Source organism: Podarcis muralis, chromosome 1 (genome assembly GCF_964188315.1).
Source record: "Podarcis muralis chromosome 1, rPodMur119.hap1.1, whole genome shotgun sequence".
Taxonomy (NCBI): Eukaryota; Metazoa; Chordata; class Lepidosauria; order Squamata; family Lacertidae; genus Podarcis; species Podarcis muralis.
This window is the reverse complement of record NC_135655.1, coordinates 78,112,308-78,129,478: the sequence shown is the minus strand read 5'-3', so window position 1 is coordinate 78,129,478 and position 17,171 is coordinate 78,112,308. Positions and strand designations below refer to the sequence as shown.

General features: G+C 43.0%; 1 protein-coding gene across 5 annotated transcripts in view; it reads left to right on the top strand.

The window, feature by feature from the left end:
* Positions 1 to 17,171, top strand: part of LOC114600174 (SITS-binding protein-like) — a 33,807-nt gene that overhangs the window by 9,933 nt on the left and 6,703 nt on the right. For all 5 annotated transcript variants that reach the window (XM_028736027.2, XM_077932059.1, XM_077932064.1 and 2 more), the window contains 7 exons: positions 1,233 to 1,440; positions 2,376 to 2,526; positions 4,068 to 4,271; positions 6,146 to 6,414; positions 7,464 to 7,600; positions 12,590 to 12,711; positions 14,254 to 14,433. In XM_028736027.2, the coding sequence (XP_028591860.2) occupies positions 1,233 to 1,440; positions 2,376 to 2,526; positions 4,068 to 4,271; positions 6,146 to 6,414; positions 7,464 to 7,600; positions 12,590 to 12,711; positions 14,254 to 14,433 (1,271 nt within the window). The remainder of the gene's footprint in view (positions 1 to 1,232; positions 1,441 to 2,375; positions 2,527 to 4,067; positions 4,272 to 6,145; positions 6,415 to 7,463; positions 7,601 to 12,589; positions 12,712 to 14,253; positions 14,434 to 17,171) is intronic.

Sequence of the window (17,171 nt, the reverse complement as noted above, 5' to 3'; positions counted from 1 at the left end):
GAAGGAAGAGTGAGCAGGAGTCTTCAAGCTGTCCACCAACACAGGTCACCTGGCCACATTCTTTCCCATTACAGTAAGATTATACATATATAAAGTAGCATATGCAAGTTTTATGCAATCCTGTGCCCTCATTTTTGTTGACGCAGTTCCTCTTTTTTGCAGTGTGTACACGACCACCTTACTAGTGCATTGTGCAGCAATGATTTTGAATATTAGCTTTTGATGTGGGAATTCCTCTTACTTTCTTTTCTTTCTGAGGAACAGCTCAAATTTGCCTTCCTTAAAAAACAAAAACAAAAACTAACCTAACAAAAAAGAAAGGTGAAAATGTATGAGGAAGGATATGCCCTCCCCACATCCCATTCCCTTTCTACCAGTGCATTAAATCCTAGTACATTAGCCCCAGGCACATAAAATTTGAACTGGTTTGTATTCTAATTTGTCTAAAATGTCTACACTGGCCAGGCAAAATTGCTAGTCAATTTCCCTTCTGCACCATAGCTCACAGTAACTTATTGACGTGTGACATTAATAGCATGGCAGAATTTCAGAAGACATGAAATTGCCACTAGTGTACAGGCCAGGGATTGTTAACATGGTGCCCTCCAGATGTTGTTGGATTCCAGCTCCCAACAGCCCTAGCTAGCATGGCCAAAGGTCAGAAATGTTGCTAGTTAATACCCCAGCAATATCCATGTCTCTTTGCCGTGTTGCATTTTAGAAGGACAGGGAATGACTCTTCCTAAAGGAGGATATACCACGTCTCTGGGCTGAGTATCACCCTATGAGGAGGATTCTCTGTCAGGATCAACAACTTTGGAAGGCCGGGCTGTGTTCAGTTTGGCGATGCTTCGCAAGTCCATGATTAAAAGAAGAAAAAAATCTCATTACATTGATAGTATTCAATCAGTTACGAGATTTTGATACCTAATTATAGTTATTAGACCTATTATGCAATAAGTAAACAACAGAATGTTTACGATCTCAGCCATGAGCAATATAACTCGCAATCTCTACAAGGCTTATGTGCCTTTGACAACAACAAAAAAGCAGAGTTCCTGTTTTATGCCGTTTTGTCATCATCTGCACAGAAATGGAAGTGAGTGAGTTCTGATTTCTCACACTGGATTAAAAAATGATACTGGAATTTCATCAAATGCATGACAAAGTAAAGCACAGTCCTAACTGTCTGATTTCTTTTTTATACCTTTGTGTGTTTGTTATCTCTAAAGGAGTGACAGTGATGATTGCCTCAGACATACCCATCTTCCTCTCAGTAGAGAGGAACAAACATTTTTGCCTTGAGAGTACCCTTGGCGTCAACATGGCATCCCTGCAGTACACAGTGTGTGTCAGTCAAAACATCACGTCTGCCCATCAGGAAGTGGGAAGCCAGCTTTCAGGACATCAGCGGAAGCTGCCAGATACTGACATACTAAGGTAAGAAAGATATCAGAAAAGTGTGGTCTGACATTAAGCACCCCACCAGCTATAGGGTGGCAAGATCTTAAGGGTATGGGTACACGCAAAGGTGTAGAACAGAAATCCAAAAAGGCAGACTGTAAAATAGTAGTAGTTGGTTTTGTTATTCCTTTTATATATATAACCCACTTTTAGGTCCAGTGTTATATGGTTGTGGCAGCTGCTCCCAGTAACCAGTCTAGCAGCCACATTCTGAATTAATTGCAGTTTCTGAGTCACCTTCAAAGGTAGCTGCACATAGAGTATGTTGCAGTAGGGCCAGTCCTGATTAATATTATACTATGAACCTGAGAAGGGATTCGGGTAGCGCTGTGGTCTAAACCACTGAGCTTAGGGCTTGTCGATTGGAAGGTTGATGGTTCGAAACCCTATGACAGGGTGAGCTCCCGTTGCTCAGTCCCAGCTCCTGCCAACCTAGCAGTTCGAAAGCACGTCAAAGTGCAAGTAGATAAATAGGTACCGCTCTGGCAGGAAGGTAAACAGCGTTTCCGTGCCCTGCTCTGGTTCGCCAGAAGCGGCTTAGTCATGCCTGCCACATGACCCGGAAAAACTGTCTGCGGACAAACGCCGGCTCCCTCGGGCAGTAAAGCGAGATGAGTGCCGCAACTACTAGAGTCATTCGTGACTGGACTTAACTGTCAGGGGTCCTTTACCTTTACCTTATGAACCTGAGAAATGGAATCAAGTGGGGAATTTGCATATCCTATTAGACAGGAACATAAGTTTTCTGCCGACACAAGTCCCCTCCCTTTTTAAACATCTGCAGGCATATACTAGATATGCTGGTTTAACCTAGCTATTTTAGTTTTGTGATCTTGAAAAACCTGTGGGCCAGATAATAAATAGGTGTTAAGTTCAAGCAAGGCTTCTTTCTTTAAACTACACCAATACAGGTTGCCTGTCTGGAGCTATTACAGAGCAGCAGATTCTGCTGCCAAGGTGGAGCGAGGATTAAGATATTTCTTCAACAGACTGCAAAGGCATCACCTCGGGGAGGGGCTAATCGCTCTCAGTGAACTTTCCACAGTGCTACTTGGTAATACGGTATGTGCATCTTTGGAGGCCATGGGCAAGCTGCAGAGCTAGAGGGCAGCATTTTCACCCACCCTGTTAATTCCTCAAATATATATCTTTCCCAGCATTCTGCATTAAATTGTTATAGCTAAAGTATCACTTTTCAAAACCTTAGCCAGCAAACTCCCATTTTCCATGTACAGGAGTGTTTTCACAGACTTTGACAACAGCTGGATTTGGTGTTTGATATCACCAGACAAATAAAATACAGAGTCCAGTTTTTCAACAGGGGTTTTGCACAGCTACTTGGCACACAGTTGTGTACACACACACACACACACACACACACGCACCAGTATGTCTAAGCATGGGAGGCAATTTTATAGATGCAAACCCACAAATAGAGGTGGGTTTTGTGGGTGCACATTTCAACTGGGATCTGAGCCTGTGTGTGTGTGTGTGTGTGTGTGTGTGTGTGTGTATCTCAATTTGATTATAATAAAACCTCAAAGTGTTTTTTAAAAAATTACAAACAAAATTATTATACTTGTCTTAATTCTCACAAAACTTTATTTTTTTTATCATCCATATCCCTCTGTTAGATTGAACCCCAATGAAATTGGGAATTGCGGGTAGATGAGCAAATCAGCCTATTTCTGATCCATGTCAATTTCACATACATTTATTCACATAAATTAATATTTAAATACTGTATGTACTTAGGTACATGTTTTACCACAAAATATGTATTTGAATACATGTTTTATCTAAACATTTCCCCCTAAAACATCATTTTTATTCATTTATTAAACTGACAACTATATTGCAAAATTCAGGCAAGTGCAAAATCTGAAGGGCAGCTATGTTCTGATTGGTATTTTAGCTTGGTAAGCGTGTATTAGGTCAGTTCACTTGCAGACCAAATAATTTTTTTGTCCAAGCCTAGTTGGGACTGATTCCTTAATAGATTCCCATTAACACCATATAAATGTTATTGGACTATCTCCTATTTGAATCTATCTCCTATTTAATCTGACTGTTTAGATAGCAACTGGTGAACTTAACTTATTAAGGCTTAAGCTAGTGGGGCTCCTATTGGCATTCCATCTAGGCTCTAACTAGGTCCATAAACCCTTATCTTCTACATTCCAGACCATTCACTGGAATACTGCAGCATTGTTCAAGCCAAGGCTATGTGAATCTTGTGAGTGGAAGCTCCATCTAAGCCACTTTGACTTTAATTACTGCTTTAAGAGCCTTTATAGCTGTTACCAGCAGCAGGACTGAAGAGCTTTTTCAAATTATGCCAAACCCGGTGTGGTGTGGTGCCTTTTTAAACACACACACACACACACACACACACACACACACTACTTCCTGCACTTCTGTTTTTTTGTGCTGAAATATTAAACAGAAGTAGGGTAAGAGTTCTTGGAGATGTCATCTTGAGACCCTGTTAAATAAATAGCAGAGTGTGTTTTGCTGTTTAGTCTTACCTTCCAAACATTATAGTCCCTGGTCCTATGACAAAATCCTTGTCTAATGGTGCACACTATTCTCTCTTCTTTCAGGAACACAAGTTTTTACCTGTGATGAGACGAAAAGGGTTGCATAGTCCAAGGCTTGCCATGGACTCCTCACTTACAAAACATCTAAAGCTTTCCATAACTGTGTCCCCTTTTGCAAGCATCAACTCCCAACTTTTTCAGATGTCTCTACAAGAAGGCAAAGAAGACTATTGGCTGAGCCGCCACTCTGAATCTGGTGACTACTCGGTACAAGTCCCTAATATCACCTCTTGCACTTGACCAATTACCTCTAGAGGTTCCTAGCCTGGAAGGAACCAGTAGGTATCAGGCTTTCTCGGCTTGCTCAACATACATTAGCAGACGTTAATGAGCCAAAGCACATGTTATGTCAGAGATGGGTGATTGGATCCCCCCAGTTGGTAGTACGTGAGACTCTTAATTGCAAGGTTGTGGGTCCGAGCTCCACAATGGGCAAAAGATTCCTGCATTGCAGGGTTCTGGATTAGGTGACCCTCATGGTACCTTCCCATTCTATGACTCTATAGCAGGGTTGAGGAGCTGTTTCCAGCCTGTGGATTGGATGTCTAGGTCCCTCACCCTGCCCCCTGCTGGCCATTCTGACAAGTAGATGGGACTGCCCACTTGTCATTCAGCTGGCATCACAGTGACGTGCTTTATTTTGCCTGGGCAGTTTGAAATCACATTCAATGGACCAAGACACAGGAGTCTGCAGGAGCTGACAATAAGTTGAGTGTTTGCACTTGCAAAGCCCTGTGCCTTTGCAAGCACTGCCAATCAGCATTTTTCTTCTCCTGATAGCAGCTACCACGACCCCTGTTTGGATGGAGCCCTGACATGGTAGGAAGGGGGTCTTACCCTCCTTCCTTGTACCAAAGCCTTGATGCAAATCACCCTCCCTGAGCTGCAGAGGCGAAAATATGCAATACAACCATGGAAAGGAAGCTATATGAAGGGGGAACTTTTATCTCCATGCCGTAAGCTCAATCTAAACTGGGTGTGTGAGTGTTGGGTCGCTTACAGCGACTTTTAGGAAAGTAAAATCATGGCAGGATACCTAATCATTGATTTCCCACATCATGTCTAGTAAGGATTATTGATTATTAATCAATAATCAAGCTGTACCTAAATAATGGTTCTTGGGCCTATAACCAATTTCAGGAAATTATAGCTATACTGTATCTTCAATGGTGTCTGCAAAAGAAATATATTTCAGGCCATGTTTTATTAAGCAATGTAATGTAGCAGGCTATCATTTTTTAAAAAAATAAAAATAAATCTATTGCCTAATAAAATTGCCTCAGTGCCCATGATACACATAAATACAGAGTGATGCCTTTGTTTTGAAAATGCACATTAGCTATAAAATATTCTATGCTGTGTTCATATGATTCTGCTCAGAATTTGAGGCAAGGAGTACTGCCATTCGGAGAGCATAACCTTGAAACCAAGTGCTCGCAAATGGTCCCTTCACTCCCCTTAATCTGGCGCTGCCAACTATTAGTTTAGGCAGGGAACATCCAATATGGTAGCTTCTAGATATTGCTGGACTGTAACTGCTATCATAGGGACGCGGGTGGCGCTGTGGGTAAAACCTCAGTGCCTAGGACTTGCCGATCGCATGGTCGGCGGTTCGAATCCCCGCGGCGGGGTGCGCTCCCGTCGTTCGGTCCCAGTGCCTGCCAACCTAGCAGTTCGAAAGCACCCCCGGGTGCAAGTAGATAAATAGGGACCGCTTACTAGCGGGAAGGTAAACGGCGTTTCCGTGTGCTGCGCTGGCTTGCCAGATGCAGCTTTGTCACGCTGGCCACGTGACCTGGAAGTGTCTGCGGACAGCGCTGGCCCCCGGCCTCTAGAGTGAGATGAGCGCACAACCCTAGAGTCTGTCAAGACTGGCCCGTACGGGCAGGGGTACCTTTACCTTTACATTTAACTGCTATCATGCCTGGCCATTGGCTATGCTTTCTGAGGCCGATGGGAGTAGGAGCCCATAACTTTCTGGGGGGTATCACATTGGTTACCTGCACATGAGGTGAACCAGGAAGTCAACCTAGCCCTTTATGCTTCTGCTGTTCTCTTCTGATGGCTGTTTCCTATTGCAGGTGCCGCTGCTCACCAGATGGAAAGGGCAGTTTTCTGCTCAGCTAAATGTGACCAGCCGGGCTGCGGTGCTCTGGTACATGGACCAAGTGAGCCTCTTGAGGCAGCGACTGGGAGCAGAGTATTTGGTTTTCGAAAGTGGCGAAGGCAATTGGTTTATGGAGCAAGCAATCCCACCTCCCACAGAACTTGGAGGGGATAAGTACATTCACATTTTAGCCTCAATGGCAGCTGCATTGGGAAACTCGTCAATAATTAGCGCCGGCACGAGGTTCGTCTCAGAATAACTCTCCAAACTGTTTGTTTCCGAGGGCATCCTATTAGTGTGCACCATCTCCTGACCCTTGTTTTTATTTCATTAAAAGTTTATTTTAGGGGAAATCTCACATCCCCCTTCCACCCCTTTCTCTGTCCTTGTCATTTGCTGCTGGTGCTGCTATAATCTGAAGGAGAGTCGTGGAGGGATAGTGTGTGCTAATGAACAGAGGCATGGATGTGCATTCAGTATGGGCTCTTCCTTTCCAGAAAAGTGGCTTCAGCTTGCATGAACTGGGTTGCCATATGTCCTCTTTTTCCAGGGCACGTCCTCTTTTTCATGGGTGTGTAGAATGAGAGTCGCTGTGGTCTAAACAACTGAGCCTTTTGGGCTTGCCGATCAGAAGGTCAGCGGTTTGAATCTGCGCAACAGGGTGATCTCCCTTCACTCTGTCCCACCTCCTGCTAACCTAGCTGTTGGAAAGCATGCCAGTGCAAGTAGACAATTAGGTACTGCTGTGGTGTGAAGGTAAATGGCATTTACTTTCCTGTCGCGCCAGAAGCGGTTTAGTCTTGCTGGCCACATGGCCCAAAAAGCTGTCTGTGGACAAACACCAGCTCCCTCGGCCTGAAAGCGCGATGAGTGCCGCAAACCCATAGTCACCTTTGACTGGACTTAACCATCCAAGGGTCCTTTACCTTTTTTTTTACCCATAGTTAAAAGTAGAAGTTGACAGATGTGTCCTCTTTTTTGCTCTTCAAAATATGGCAACCCTAGCATGAAGCCAAGCCACCAGCTGCTGTGTGACAATGCGTCCTTAGAACTGTCTATGACTTTGATGCAATGCTGCACCTGTGCCTTAAGTTGGCCTCCCTCAACCTGGTACTCTCCAGGTGTTGTTGAACAACAGCTCCCAGCAGCTCCAACCAGAATGGCTAAGTCAGGGGTTATGGGAGTTGTGATTCAACAACATCTAGAGGGCGTCAAGTTTGGGGAAGGCTGAATGATTACTGTGCCTTTCAATGTTTCCAGTTTGACTCCTGGTCTGTTTCTGCTGCTTCTAGAGCCAGCCACCTGCCGCTCTTTCTCCAAATGAACCCCCGCCAGTCCGACTGGAGCTACGCTGGCTTGAAAGGGATTATTCCATCGGTGCTTCATTACAGTCTTCTTGGTTATAACTTTTTTATTCCGGATGCAATAGGTAACGTTATTTTAAGGTCAACTTCTCCCAGTTCTTCTTAGAATCCGTTTTATTGAAGGGCTGAAGATGCCCCTGATAGAAAAGGCCAGATCTCATGGGCAGAGCCCATATGCTGTGTGTTAAGAGGCCCCAGATTCAATCCCTGGCATTTCTGGGAAGGGCTGCAAAAGACCCAGGCCTCAAACACTGGAGAGAAGTTGCTGGTCAGTGCAGAGTCTTGATCAGCTGCCATCCAGATGTCAGGCTGCAACTCCCATCAGACCCAAACAGCAAGGCCAGTGGTCAGGGCTGATGAGAGTTGGAGTCTAACAACATCTGGAAGACACCATGCCTCTCTAAATAATACTGTGCTAGATGGACCATTAGGCAGCTTTCTATGCTCCTGCAGGGGAGATGAATGCATATAATCTGCTCACCTAATCAACTATGTTCATGAAGGCTACACCAAGCAGAACTTGAGGGACATCAGTGCCTGAAGTTCTGTTTGGTGCACCATTAGATTTAATTGATTTTCTGTTGACAAGAATTGGCCAGCACATTTCTTAAGCATTAAAAAAATTAAGCAGGAATTGCATATACATTCAGTTCTGCCGAAATTAGAAGGTGGTGGTGTTGTTTTTTAAAAAGTGTTTAGAAAAAGAAGTAATGGCATCTCATCTTCATTCATCTGGTTAGCAAAAGCCCGGGGGCTTTTGGACTGCAACTGATTTGTAGCATGGATCGCATCGACCCCATAGCTCAGCGATTGAGCACATGCTTGGCATGCAGAAGGTCCCTGATTCAGTCCTGCACACAGCCAAACACCCTTAAAACTTTTTAAAGTTCTCGTTTATGTTGACGTTGATGTACTAAACTACATGCAGCAGGTTTAAATTTCTTCATTTCAGACTGCAATGTAAAGATCTGGATTCAGCATTCAGAGTTATGCATACCTGGGGGAAAACTGTGTAATGAGAACAAAGTTTCCAGAGCAGTCCATTTGTAAAAAATCAGGGGATGCAACTAACAAATGGGAAGGTAGCTTGGACAACCAATCTTTCTCTTCCCCTCTTCCACCTGTACCCTTCAGAAAGTTGATGAGGCCTAGCAAGTATTGAGGGCTTTGCCATAAGGGACTGCAGTGAGAGGCGAATTCCCTGAAATCAGGTGGAGGAATTTTGCACCATATGTACAGGGCTCCCATTTTGGGGCAATTCTCCCTTCATACTGCAGTCCTGTAAAGCCCAGACACAGTGGCTTTGGGGGGAGGTACAGTATACTGAAGAAGCCAGAAGTGGAAACATTTGCTTTAAAACTTTAATATCTCTGTGTTATTAGTTACTGTAATAAATGTATGATGGGACGCGGGTGGCGCTGTGGGTAAAACCTCAGCGCCTAGGACTTGCCGATCGCATGGTCGGCGGTTCGAATCCCTGCTGCGGGGTGCGCTCCCGCTGCTCAGTCCCAGCGCCTGCCAACCTAGCAGTTCGAAAGCACCCCCGGGTGCAAGTAGATAAATAGGGACTGCTTACTAGCGGGAAGGTAAACGGCGTTTCCGTGTGCAGCTCTGGCTCACCAGAGTAGCTTTGTCATGCTGGCCACGTGACCCGGAAGTGTCTTCGGACAGCGCTGGCTCCCAGCCTCTAGAGTGAGATGAGCGCACAACCCTAGAGTCTGTCAAGACTGGCCCGTACGGGCATGGGTACCTTTACCTTTACCTTTTAATAAATGTATGATATTAGGCTTGTATTTGAGCAAGCAGAAGGACTTCTGTTACACAGTTGGACTTCCCCCCACCCCATGTGACTCCTAAATCTGTTCTGGGGGTTCCCCCAACCCTCTGGAGCTGGTTTTGGGATAGCATGGGACAGAAGTCCTGTTGCACAAGTGGAAGTAATTGAACTCCCACATTTTTTAGTTGAATATCACCCTTCTGGTATTGCATCTAACTGCATTCCTCTGGGAGCCAGCACTTTCTGAAGTCCTGTGTGATGCCTTAAAAATCCTATCAGCCGCTTTGTGTACACACACACACACACACACACACACACACACACACACACAACAATATCTATGTCTCTTAGAAGAGGAGGTAAAATTTTGTGGCAAGAGATATAAAAATATTAATAGTTTTTTTTAACAATAGTCTTGAACCAATGGAACCCTGTAGTAAATCCTGCTTTTCGTGGTGAAAAGAGGGAGCTCATGCACTCCTTGTTCTCACAGTGAGCTGTCACTTTTGATAAAATGTGAGGCTGTTTCAGAACGAAAGATTCTGTTTTGGAAAGCAATTCCCTTTTCTGAAGGAATTGGGTTCCTTAAGCCTGAGGCAATATTTTTAATAAGAATCCTCTCTTGACCCTCACCCTTTTGCCCACTAGCCAGCACCTAGGATTTCACCAGGAAATCTGCTTGCTCCCCTTTGCAGCATGCTTTCCTTATTTCAGTTTTCTGCCCTGGTGGAGGAAACCTGTGTTAGGATCTCCAACCCCTTCAGGATTTATGAAGCTAGATGAAGAGGTGTCATGTCGCATTACATGGCGAAGTATTCTGGATGTGTTAAAACGCTACAGAACCTTGAGTGGGATGACAGGACACAATATTTCCTATTGCAAATGACATTGGTAGCATTTGTGGAATTGCTTTATCTTTCTGGATATGCATGGATTTTAAGATACTGTCTGCAACCTGCTAATATAGATGGGTTTATGTTTCAAGGTTATAGTTCATTCTTCCCATCTGGCAAACAAGCTGTATGGGTGTACTCTTCAGCATCTACCTTCTGTGGGTGGGGATGGGGCAGAACTGTTTTGGCACAAGGCTTCCCAAGACTTTTCAGTCTATAAGTGTCCCTTCACTACATTTCTACCTAGAAGGTGTTTCTTTCATGTTGGATTAAGAAGTCATGTCTCTGCAGATCATAAAAAGATTTAAATTTATGTATGTGGGGGGCTGACACTTTTCTACTTTGATAAAGAAATTATGCAGCTGGACAACAAATTAACTTAATTGCATGAAATTTTAGGTCAGGGTATCCAATGTGGTGTTCCCAATATGCTTTTGGCTCCAGCCTCCATCAGCCTCAGCCAGCATGGCCAATGGTCAGGGAAGGAGGAAGTTGTAGTCCAACAACATCTGGAAGGCATTATAATTATAATTATTTATTAAATTTGTATACCGCCCTTCATCTGTAGATCTTAGCGTGGTTCACAACATAAAACGCAATATAGAAACACAAAATACGTGATAAAAACAAGAACAAGAAACACAAACCAATGAACCCCACCCCTCCTCCCACAAACCCATTTAAAAGGGAAATAAGATGTTAATCAGCCAAAGGCCTGGTTGGCTACTCCTGCATAGTTAATGTGTTTCAAGATGCCCCTGTGGTCCTTAGTTATAATGTTATAGACATGTTTTTTTCTGGTTTTTTTGTGGTAGGTTGGAATGGCCCCTAAGAACCCCCCAAACACTGGTGTGAATTCAGCAGTTATCAGGAATAAATGAGATACACAGGAGTAGGGAACATTTTCTTTTCAGGGTCTTTAGTACAATATTATGTCTTTTACCTGCTGTGTCCATGGTTTGCCTTCCAGGCTGCTGACTGTTGATGTTATAACACGCCAGCAGTCAAGCTGCTAAAGCAACAAATTCAAAGCACGTACCAGAAAGAGAGATGAAAGATGTTCTTTCTTTTAACAGATTATCTGGATTGCCCACTATTTATACTATGTACTTTTCCTTTCCAGCTGGAAACTGCCCCCCATTTGTTTCACATCTCAGCTTGAATCCTTCATAATGTGCACCAAGCCAATTACATGGTTTTGTGTTAGGAGTCAGATGGTCAGAAATGTTGTTTCTCTGTGAAATCTCAATATACTCAGTGTCCCCGTCCGTCCGTCCCCCCGCCACCCCACTTTCCCATTGCTTTTGAAATTCTTCCTACAACTTGTGTTTCCAGAATGCCAGCAATGCCAAAATGTGAGTTGGATCAGGCCATTCTTCAGTTCCATTTGCTTTGAGCCGTCGAGACTGTTTAAGCATCTGGCATGTGTCTTTTTTAACAACGCTGGCTTCTCTAGCCTCTTCTTTCTCCCTTTGGCTCCTGTACCAGCAAATAGGAGACAGAAGCCATTTCCAAGCTGTCACTCTTTTGTGGGGAATGGCCATAGCTCAATGGTAGGCCATCTGCTTTGTATGGAGGAAGACCAGGTAGAAATGGGAATGTTCCTTTCCAAGACCCCAGACTGCTGCTGCCGGACAATGAAGACAACATTGAGCTGGATAGACCAACATATAATGACCCCTAGCTGTAAACCAGCAAATTTAGATTGTGCAATTAAAGTGGTTGTGGTGCTCTTGTGCCGCAAACCTGCTTCCAACCCCCCTGGAATTTTCGTGATAAGAAAAGTGATTGTGGCATGTAACTTGCACACAAATAAAGCAGCATGAAGTCTCAATAAAGAACAGTGTTGTAAAACATTCATGCAGATTTTGTGCACCTGTATCAGGATGAAAGCTCAATTAACTGGCTGTCTGGAAGAGCCCTGGGATGAAGCTATTGTATTTTAATATTTTGTACTATTGTATTTTAATATTTTGTTGGATGTAAATCATCATCATCATCATCTCAGCAATGGCCGCAATAGCACAACTGAAGTCTATTGCAGTGGCCCTTCCCTTAAAGCTATCCAGGGAAGTTTCACTACAGGCAGAGTTGGCATTCTGCAGTGGACGCAGCAGATGCCACTGCCAGAAGACCCAGTGCAGTGCAGTGCAGTGCAGTGCAGGAGAAGCTGAGATACATGAGGCCTGGTGGTGACTGGGCAGTGTTTCAATAGCACCTTGATTATACAAGAGCACACAGAGGCCTTGTTACAAATCTCAGGGTTTATCATTAATATAACCTGGTCATTCCTAAATTACTGGATCAAAGATTAAAGTTGAATTCTAAATATTTATAACGGTTTTCCTATTGCCCAACCATTTTTATTTGTTTGTGCTGTGCAGGAGGAAGTCTTGCAAATGAATTTCTGATCGATGAAGAGCTATATATTAGATGGCTGCAGATTGTGACTTTCCTTCCTGTGATGTCTTTCCATACTCCACCGTGGGTCTGTTGTGATGACTGGGTAGGTATATCAACTACCACTGGTATGCTAATGATAATATTCTGCTCTCTTGGTTCCCGAATTCTCTCCCTCAGTTCTTACTAATATTTTTTATCTCCACAATGTCTCATTTTGGATGATTCACCACCACCAAAGTTTAAGGTGGATTAAACAGTATACTCTGTATGTCTTCTCTGAAATCATCACTTCCATCTTCCTTGACACATCATCAGTACTCTCATCCAGGATTGGCCCAAGGCATTTTGCTGCCTGAGGTGAAGGACAAGATGGTCCATTTCACATACAGAAGCTAACTGGACCAGCAGTTGAATCTTAATCTAACACTGGTGGTAGGACAGGGTCCTCTGCCACACCTGAGATAGCAAGTCAGTTTATGGGGGCCAGGACATGCCATGTAGCATATATAGCTCTGTCCTCTAACATAGGGGCTTAGGAGGATCAGCAAGGTGGCTGTAATTGCTGCCTAGGGAAGCTGCTTCACTTTGCCCAAAGGTAGGGCTGGCTGTGAGCTTCAGTTTTGCACATGGGGTGTGTGTTATGGAGAAAGGGAGGGGGAGAGAAATTTGCCTCTGTGTTGTTCGTCAGCAAAAGATTCTGGTGCCAGATCTTGCAATATATTTCTTCTTCATAGAAACTCTGGTTCAAGTTCTTGTACTTTCTTGCCTCAGCTATCACCAGGGCTTTCTTATACCTCATCTTAAATTCTTATTTCAGCCCTAAACTCTGCTGCATACCTTGCTCATGGCATTCTACCATTCACAGTCTTCTTTTTTGCTTCTCTTAATCAGTTCAAATTACCCCCTCCTCCTAGTTGCTTCATGCTGTGTGCCCCATCTCTCCTTTCTAATTCCCCTTTCACATTCTTTCTCCCACTATTAATTCTGTTTATACTAATCTTCTTATCTTAGCCCTTTAGCTATGCTCTCTTAGTCCTTTAGCTATGTTCTAGAGCTCAGCTGAAACTTCAAAGGAGGCAGTTTTCTGAAAAAAGAAGGCCACCTTACAGAATTTGCTCTAAATATTCTATACCAATTTGTTTGTGGTTGCTGCCATTCTCCTCCTCTCGACACAATGCTGGCTACAGGAGTAGTGGCAGTAAAGACTAGCACGATAAGAGACTGAAGAGATGGTTTTCATCCAAGCTGAAGGATGAGAGACTTAGATAGGCTGGGATTACAATACCACTAAAGTCATATTTTATTGGCTACTCTGGGTTGGATTCACCTAGGCATCCCTGTCAGGAGAAGACCTGCACAAGGACTTTTGCTTATACAACACAGCTCCTCCCCGCCCCCCTTCCTTCCCCTGTGCACACTCTGAAATTGGCTCAGTTGAGAGAACCTCCATTACAACACACAGTGTGGGGGAGGGTGGAATCCCTGCAATGCTTGTGCAGATGGAATGATTAAAAGAGTGTGACATTGAATTCCACCCTCTGTATCTACTCCCTTTGGGAGAACATAAATCAAACTAAAATACCTGCTTCTCTATTGTCTTCTCCACAGCGTATTTAAATAATATGCTGAACTTCCTTTCTTTCAGGTGCTGAATCTCACCAGGCACTATGTTCAGACACATCAGAGTTTTGTGGTGCCTCTTGTTGAAAAATACAGCAAGGAGTGGCTCTCTGTAGGATACCCTATTTTTCGACCTGTATGGTGGCTCAGCCCCACTGAGTCCATTACCTTTACAATTGATGATGAATTTCTCATAGGAGATGAGGTAAGAAATAAATTTTACTCCAGCATGTTTTGGACCAGGAAGGGCATCTCAGGGACTGAATATTTTCTATAAGGCATTTGGATTTATATTAGAGTACTGAACATTTCAGTTCTCTGCGGGTTTTGAAAATTCATGTAACGTTACAAAGGTAAAATAGAATACTTGATGATAGAAAACCCTCATAAATTAAAATTGGCAGAAAACATTTATTATAGCTAGAATTCTGAAAACATGGAAGAATTAACTTTGCTGAGGAGGAATCAGCATGACTTCTGTAAATGGAATTCTTGCCTCACTAAACTTTTGGAACGAGACACATTTAGATTGTCCAGTCAAAATGTAAAATCATACAATGATAGTGATGGAAGGGACCTTGAACATCGCCTGCCCAACTTCTTGCTCTGTGTAGGAAAACAGAGACATATGTGATCCAGTGGACATTATATATTTGGGGTGTGTGTGTGTGTGTGTGTGTGTGTGTGTGTGTGTATCTGTCTGCCTCTATCTTTATCATCTTCCTCCCAAATGACTCCTACAAAATGTTACCAGAAGGTTCCAACATTAAAGCATTAAAAACAGAAAACTAAGACTAAGAATAAAAGTGTATTACTAACAATGGATGAAAATCACCCATGAGGTCTTCCATTGGGATCCATGCTGTTTAACTTAATCATGAAGGACTCAGAGTCAGAGGTGAACAAAAGTGTAGAAGATGACACAAAACTACTCAGGATGGTGAAAACCCAAGCAGTGTGTGAAAGCTTTCTTCTAACTGAGCAAATGGGCAGTAGAATGGGCAATGTGATTCAGTGCAAGGAGGTCCAAAGTGATGCTTGCTGGGACATGAAAATCCTAATATATGAAGTCTAACTTGGCTGTGACTATTCAGGAAGGGGATCTTGGAGTCAGAATGGAAAGTTCATGAAGAACAGCAGTTCACGTAGTGGCAGTGTGTGGGGAAACATAAATCTCATGTTAGCTTTATATTTGATCCCCTAAAAAAAATAATCCCTATCACAATGCTGTTACATAAATTGGTGGAATGCCTATATTTCACTCCAAATGAATACTAAAGGACAGGAGAAAGATACAGAGCAGGCAAGTAAATAATCAAGAGGTTGGAGTACCCACCACATGAGGAGAGTCTAAAAACTTTGCATGTAGAGATTTTTAAGTTTACAAAAAGTCAAGGAGGACATGATTGAGATGTACTTATTGTATTGAAAAAGGTGTGGGGAGAAAGCCAATCAAGAGCCAAATTTTGATTTAAGGTTTATTTGGCCCATTAACTTCTTGTGCTTGGAAAAATAGAACGGATCTAAACGGTTTCTACATGTCCAGACATCTGGCAATTTTAGCGTCAATACATTAAGTGGGGGTGAAGGAGTGGCTAACTTCTTCATGTTCAGGGTCATTTCCAGACAATGAGCGGGATGCTGATGATATAAGACATATGCTAATACTGTAAAGGACTGCAAAAAAAATTGTTGCAAAATTTTACTTCTGTGTCAAGTCTGCCTGGCAAGCCAGATAAAACTGCTTCAGGGTCTAGATCTGGCCTGGCAGCAGCCCATTATCCATCATGAGGGCAGAGCTGCAAACTGGATTCCTCACAGGAATGTGACTGTGATGGACATCAGAAATGGAGGAGAGAGATGAATATATGATCAGTTGTCCAGTTTCGAAGGTTATAGCATGATTTCCTTATAAAGGTGCAGGTATCTGACTTGTTTAAGGTAGCATCCCTCAGAATCTACTCATAACCTAAAGCACCAATGGTTCCTGACAAAGTATTCCAGAATGTCGTCTCAGTACTCCCCAGCTATAACTTGCTATCCATCCATAGTCTGTTTTGCAGGGTGCAGTAAGCCAAACTATGGCTTACAAGGGCTGCAAAAATGTGCAGGCTCCTGGAGAATGTCTGATGGGTCAAACTTTGGCTTAGCTCAATGCAGCAGTAAAAAAGGCCAGGGAAGAGCAATTGATTCTCAATTTAACAAAAAGCTACCTAATTCTCACTTCCAGAAATGATGTGTGAATTGAAATTGGCACTACTCTAAATTTTGCAATGCAGTTCTCCAATCAATGTGTAAAATAATTAAAAATAAATGCATATATTGGGGGAGGTGTGCATAAAAATGTGTATATTCATAAAAATAACACAACAATGCATTAAATCAGGGGAAACGACGTGCAAAAATGTGTGTATTAAATAAAATTGCAGACAAAAATGTGTTTATTAGGAAAAATTCACACTAAAATGTTGATGAATCTACACGAGGGTTAAAAAAAAAAGAAATTTGAAAATTAGATGCAGAAAGTGGAGAACTGAATTTAAGATTTGAAAAAAATGAGCAACAAAGAGAAACCAAAATGCGACAGATTCATGCATCCTTCCGTGTAGTTTGACCCTCCCTGTCATATGAACCAGGCCACTGTGACCTCCTTACTAGGTCAACCATTAGTCAGAGAAGTAAATAGCACTTTTAAAACTTTCCCTTTCAACGCTGCCTCTGTCCAGCCACTACATCACATTTACCATTCCTCGCTGGTTTCCCACCATTACCTTCCCTTTGGCAGAGGGTTCACTGGAGTGATTGTGATTTATGTGACATTTTCCACAGCCTCACAAAAGCCCAGCAACATCAGTATTTCAACCGGCAGGTTTACAATGCTTTTAGCAAAGCAAGCAAATGCCTACAGTACCAGAGTGAAATATGGGGCTTTCCATTCAGTGA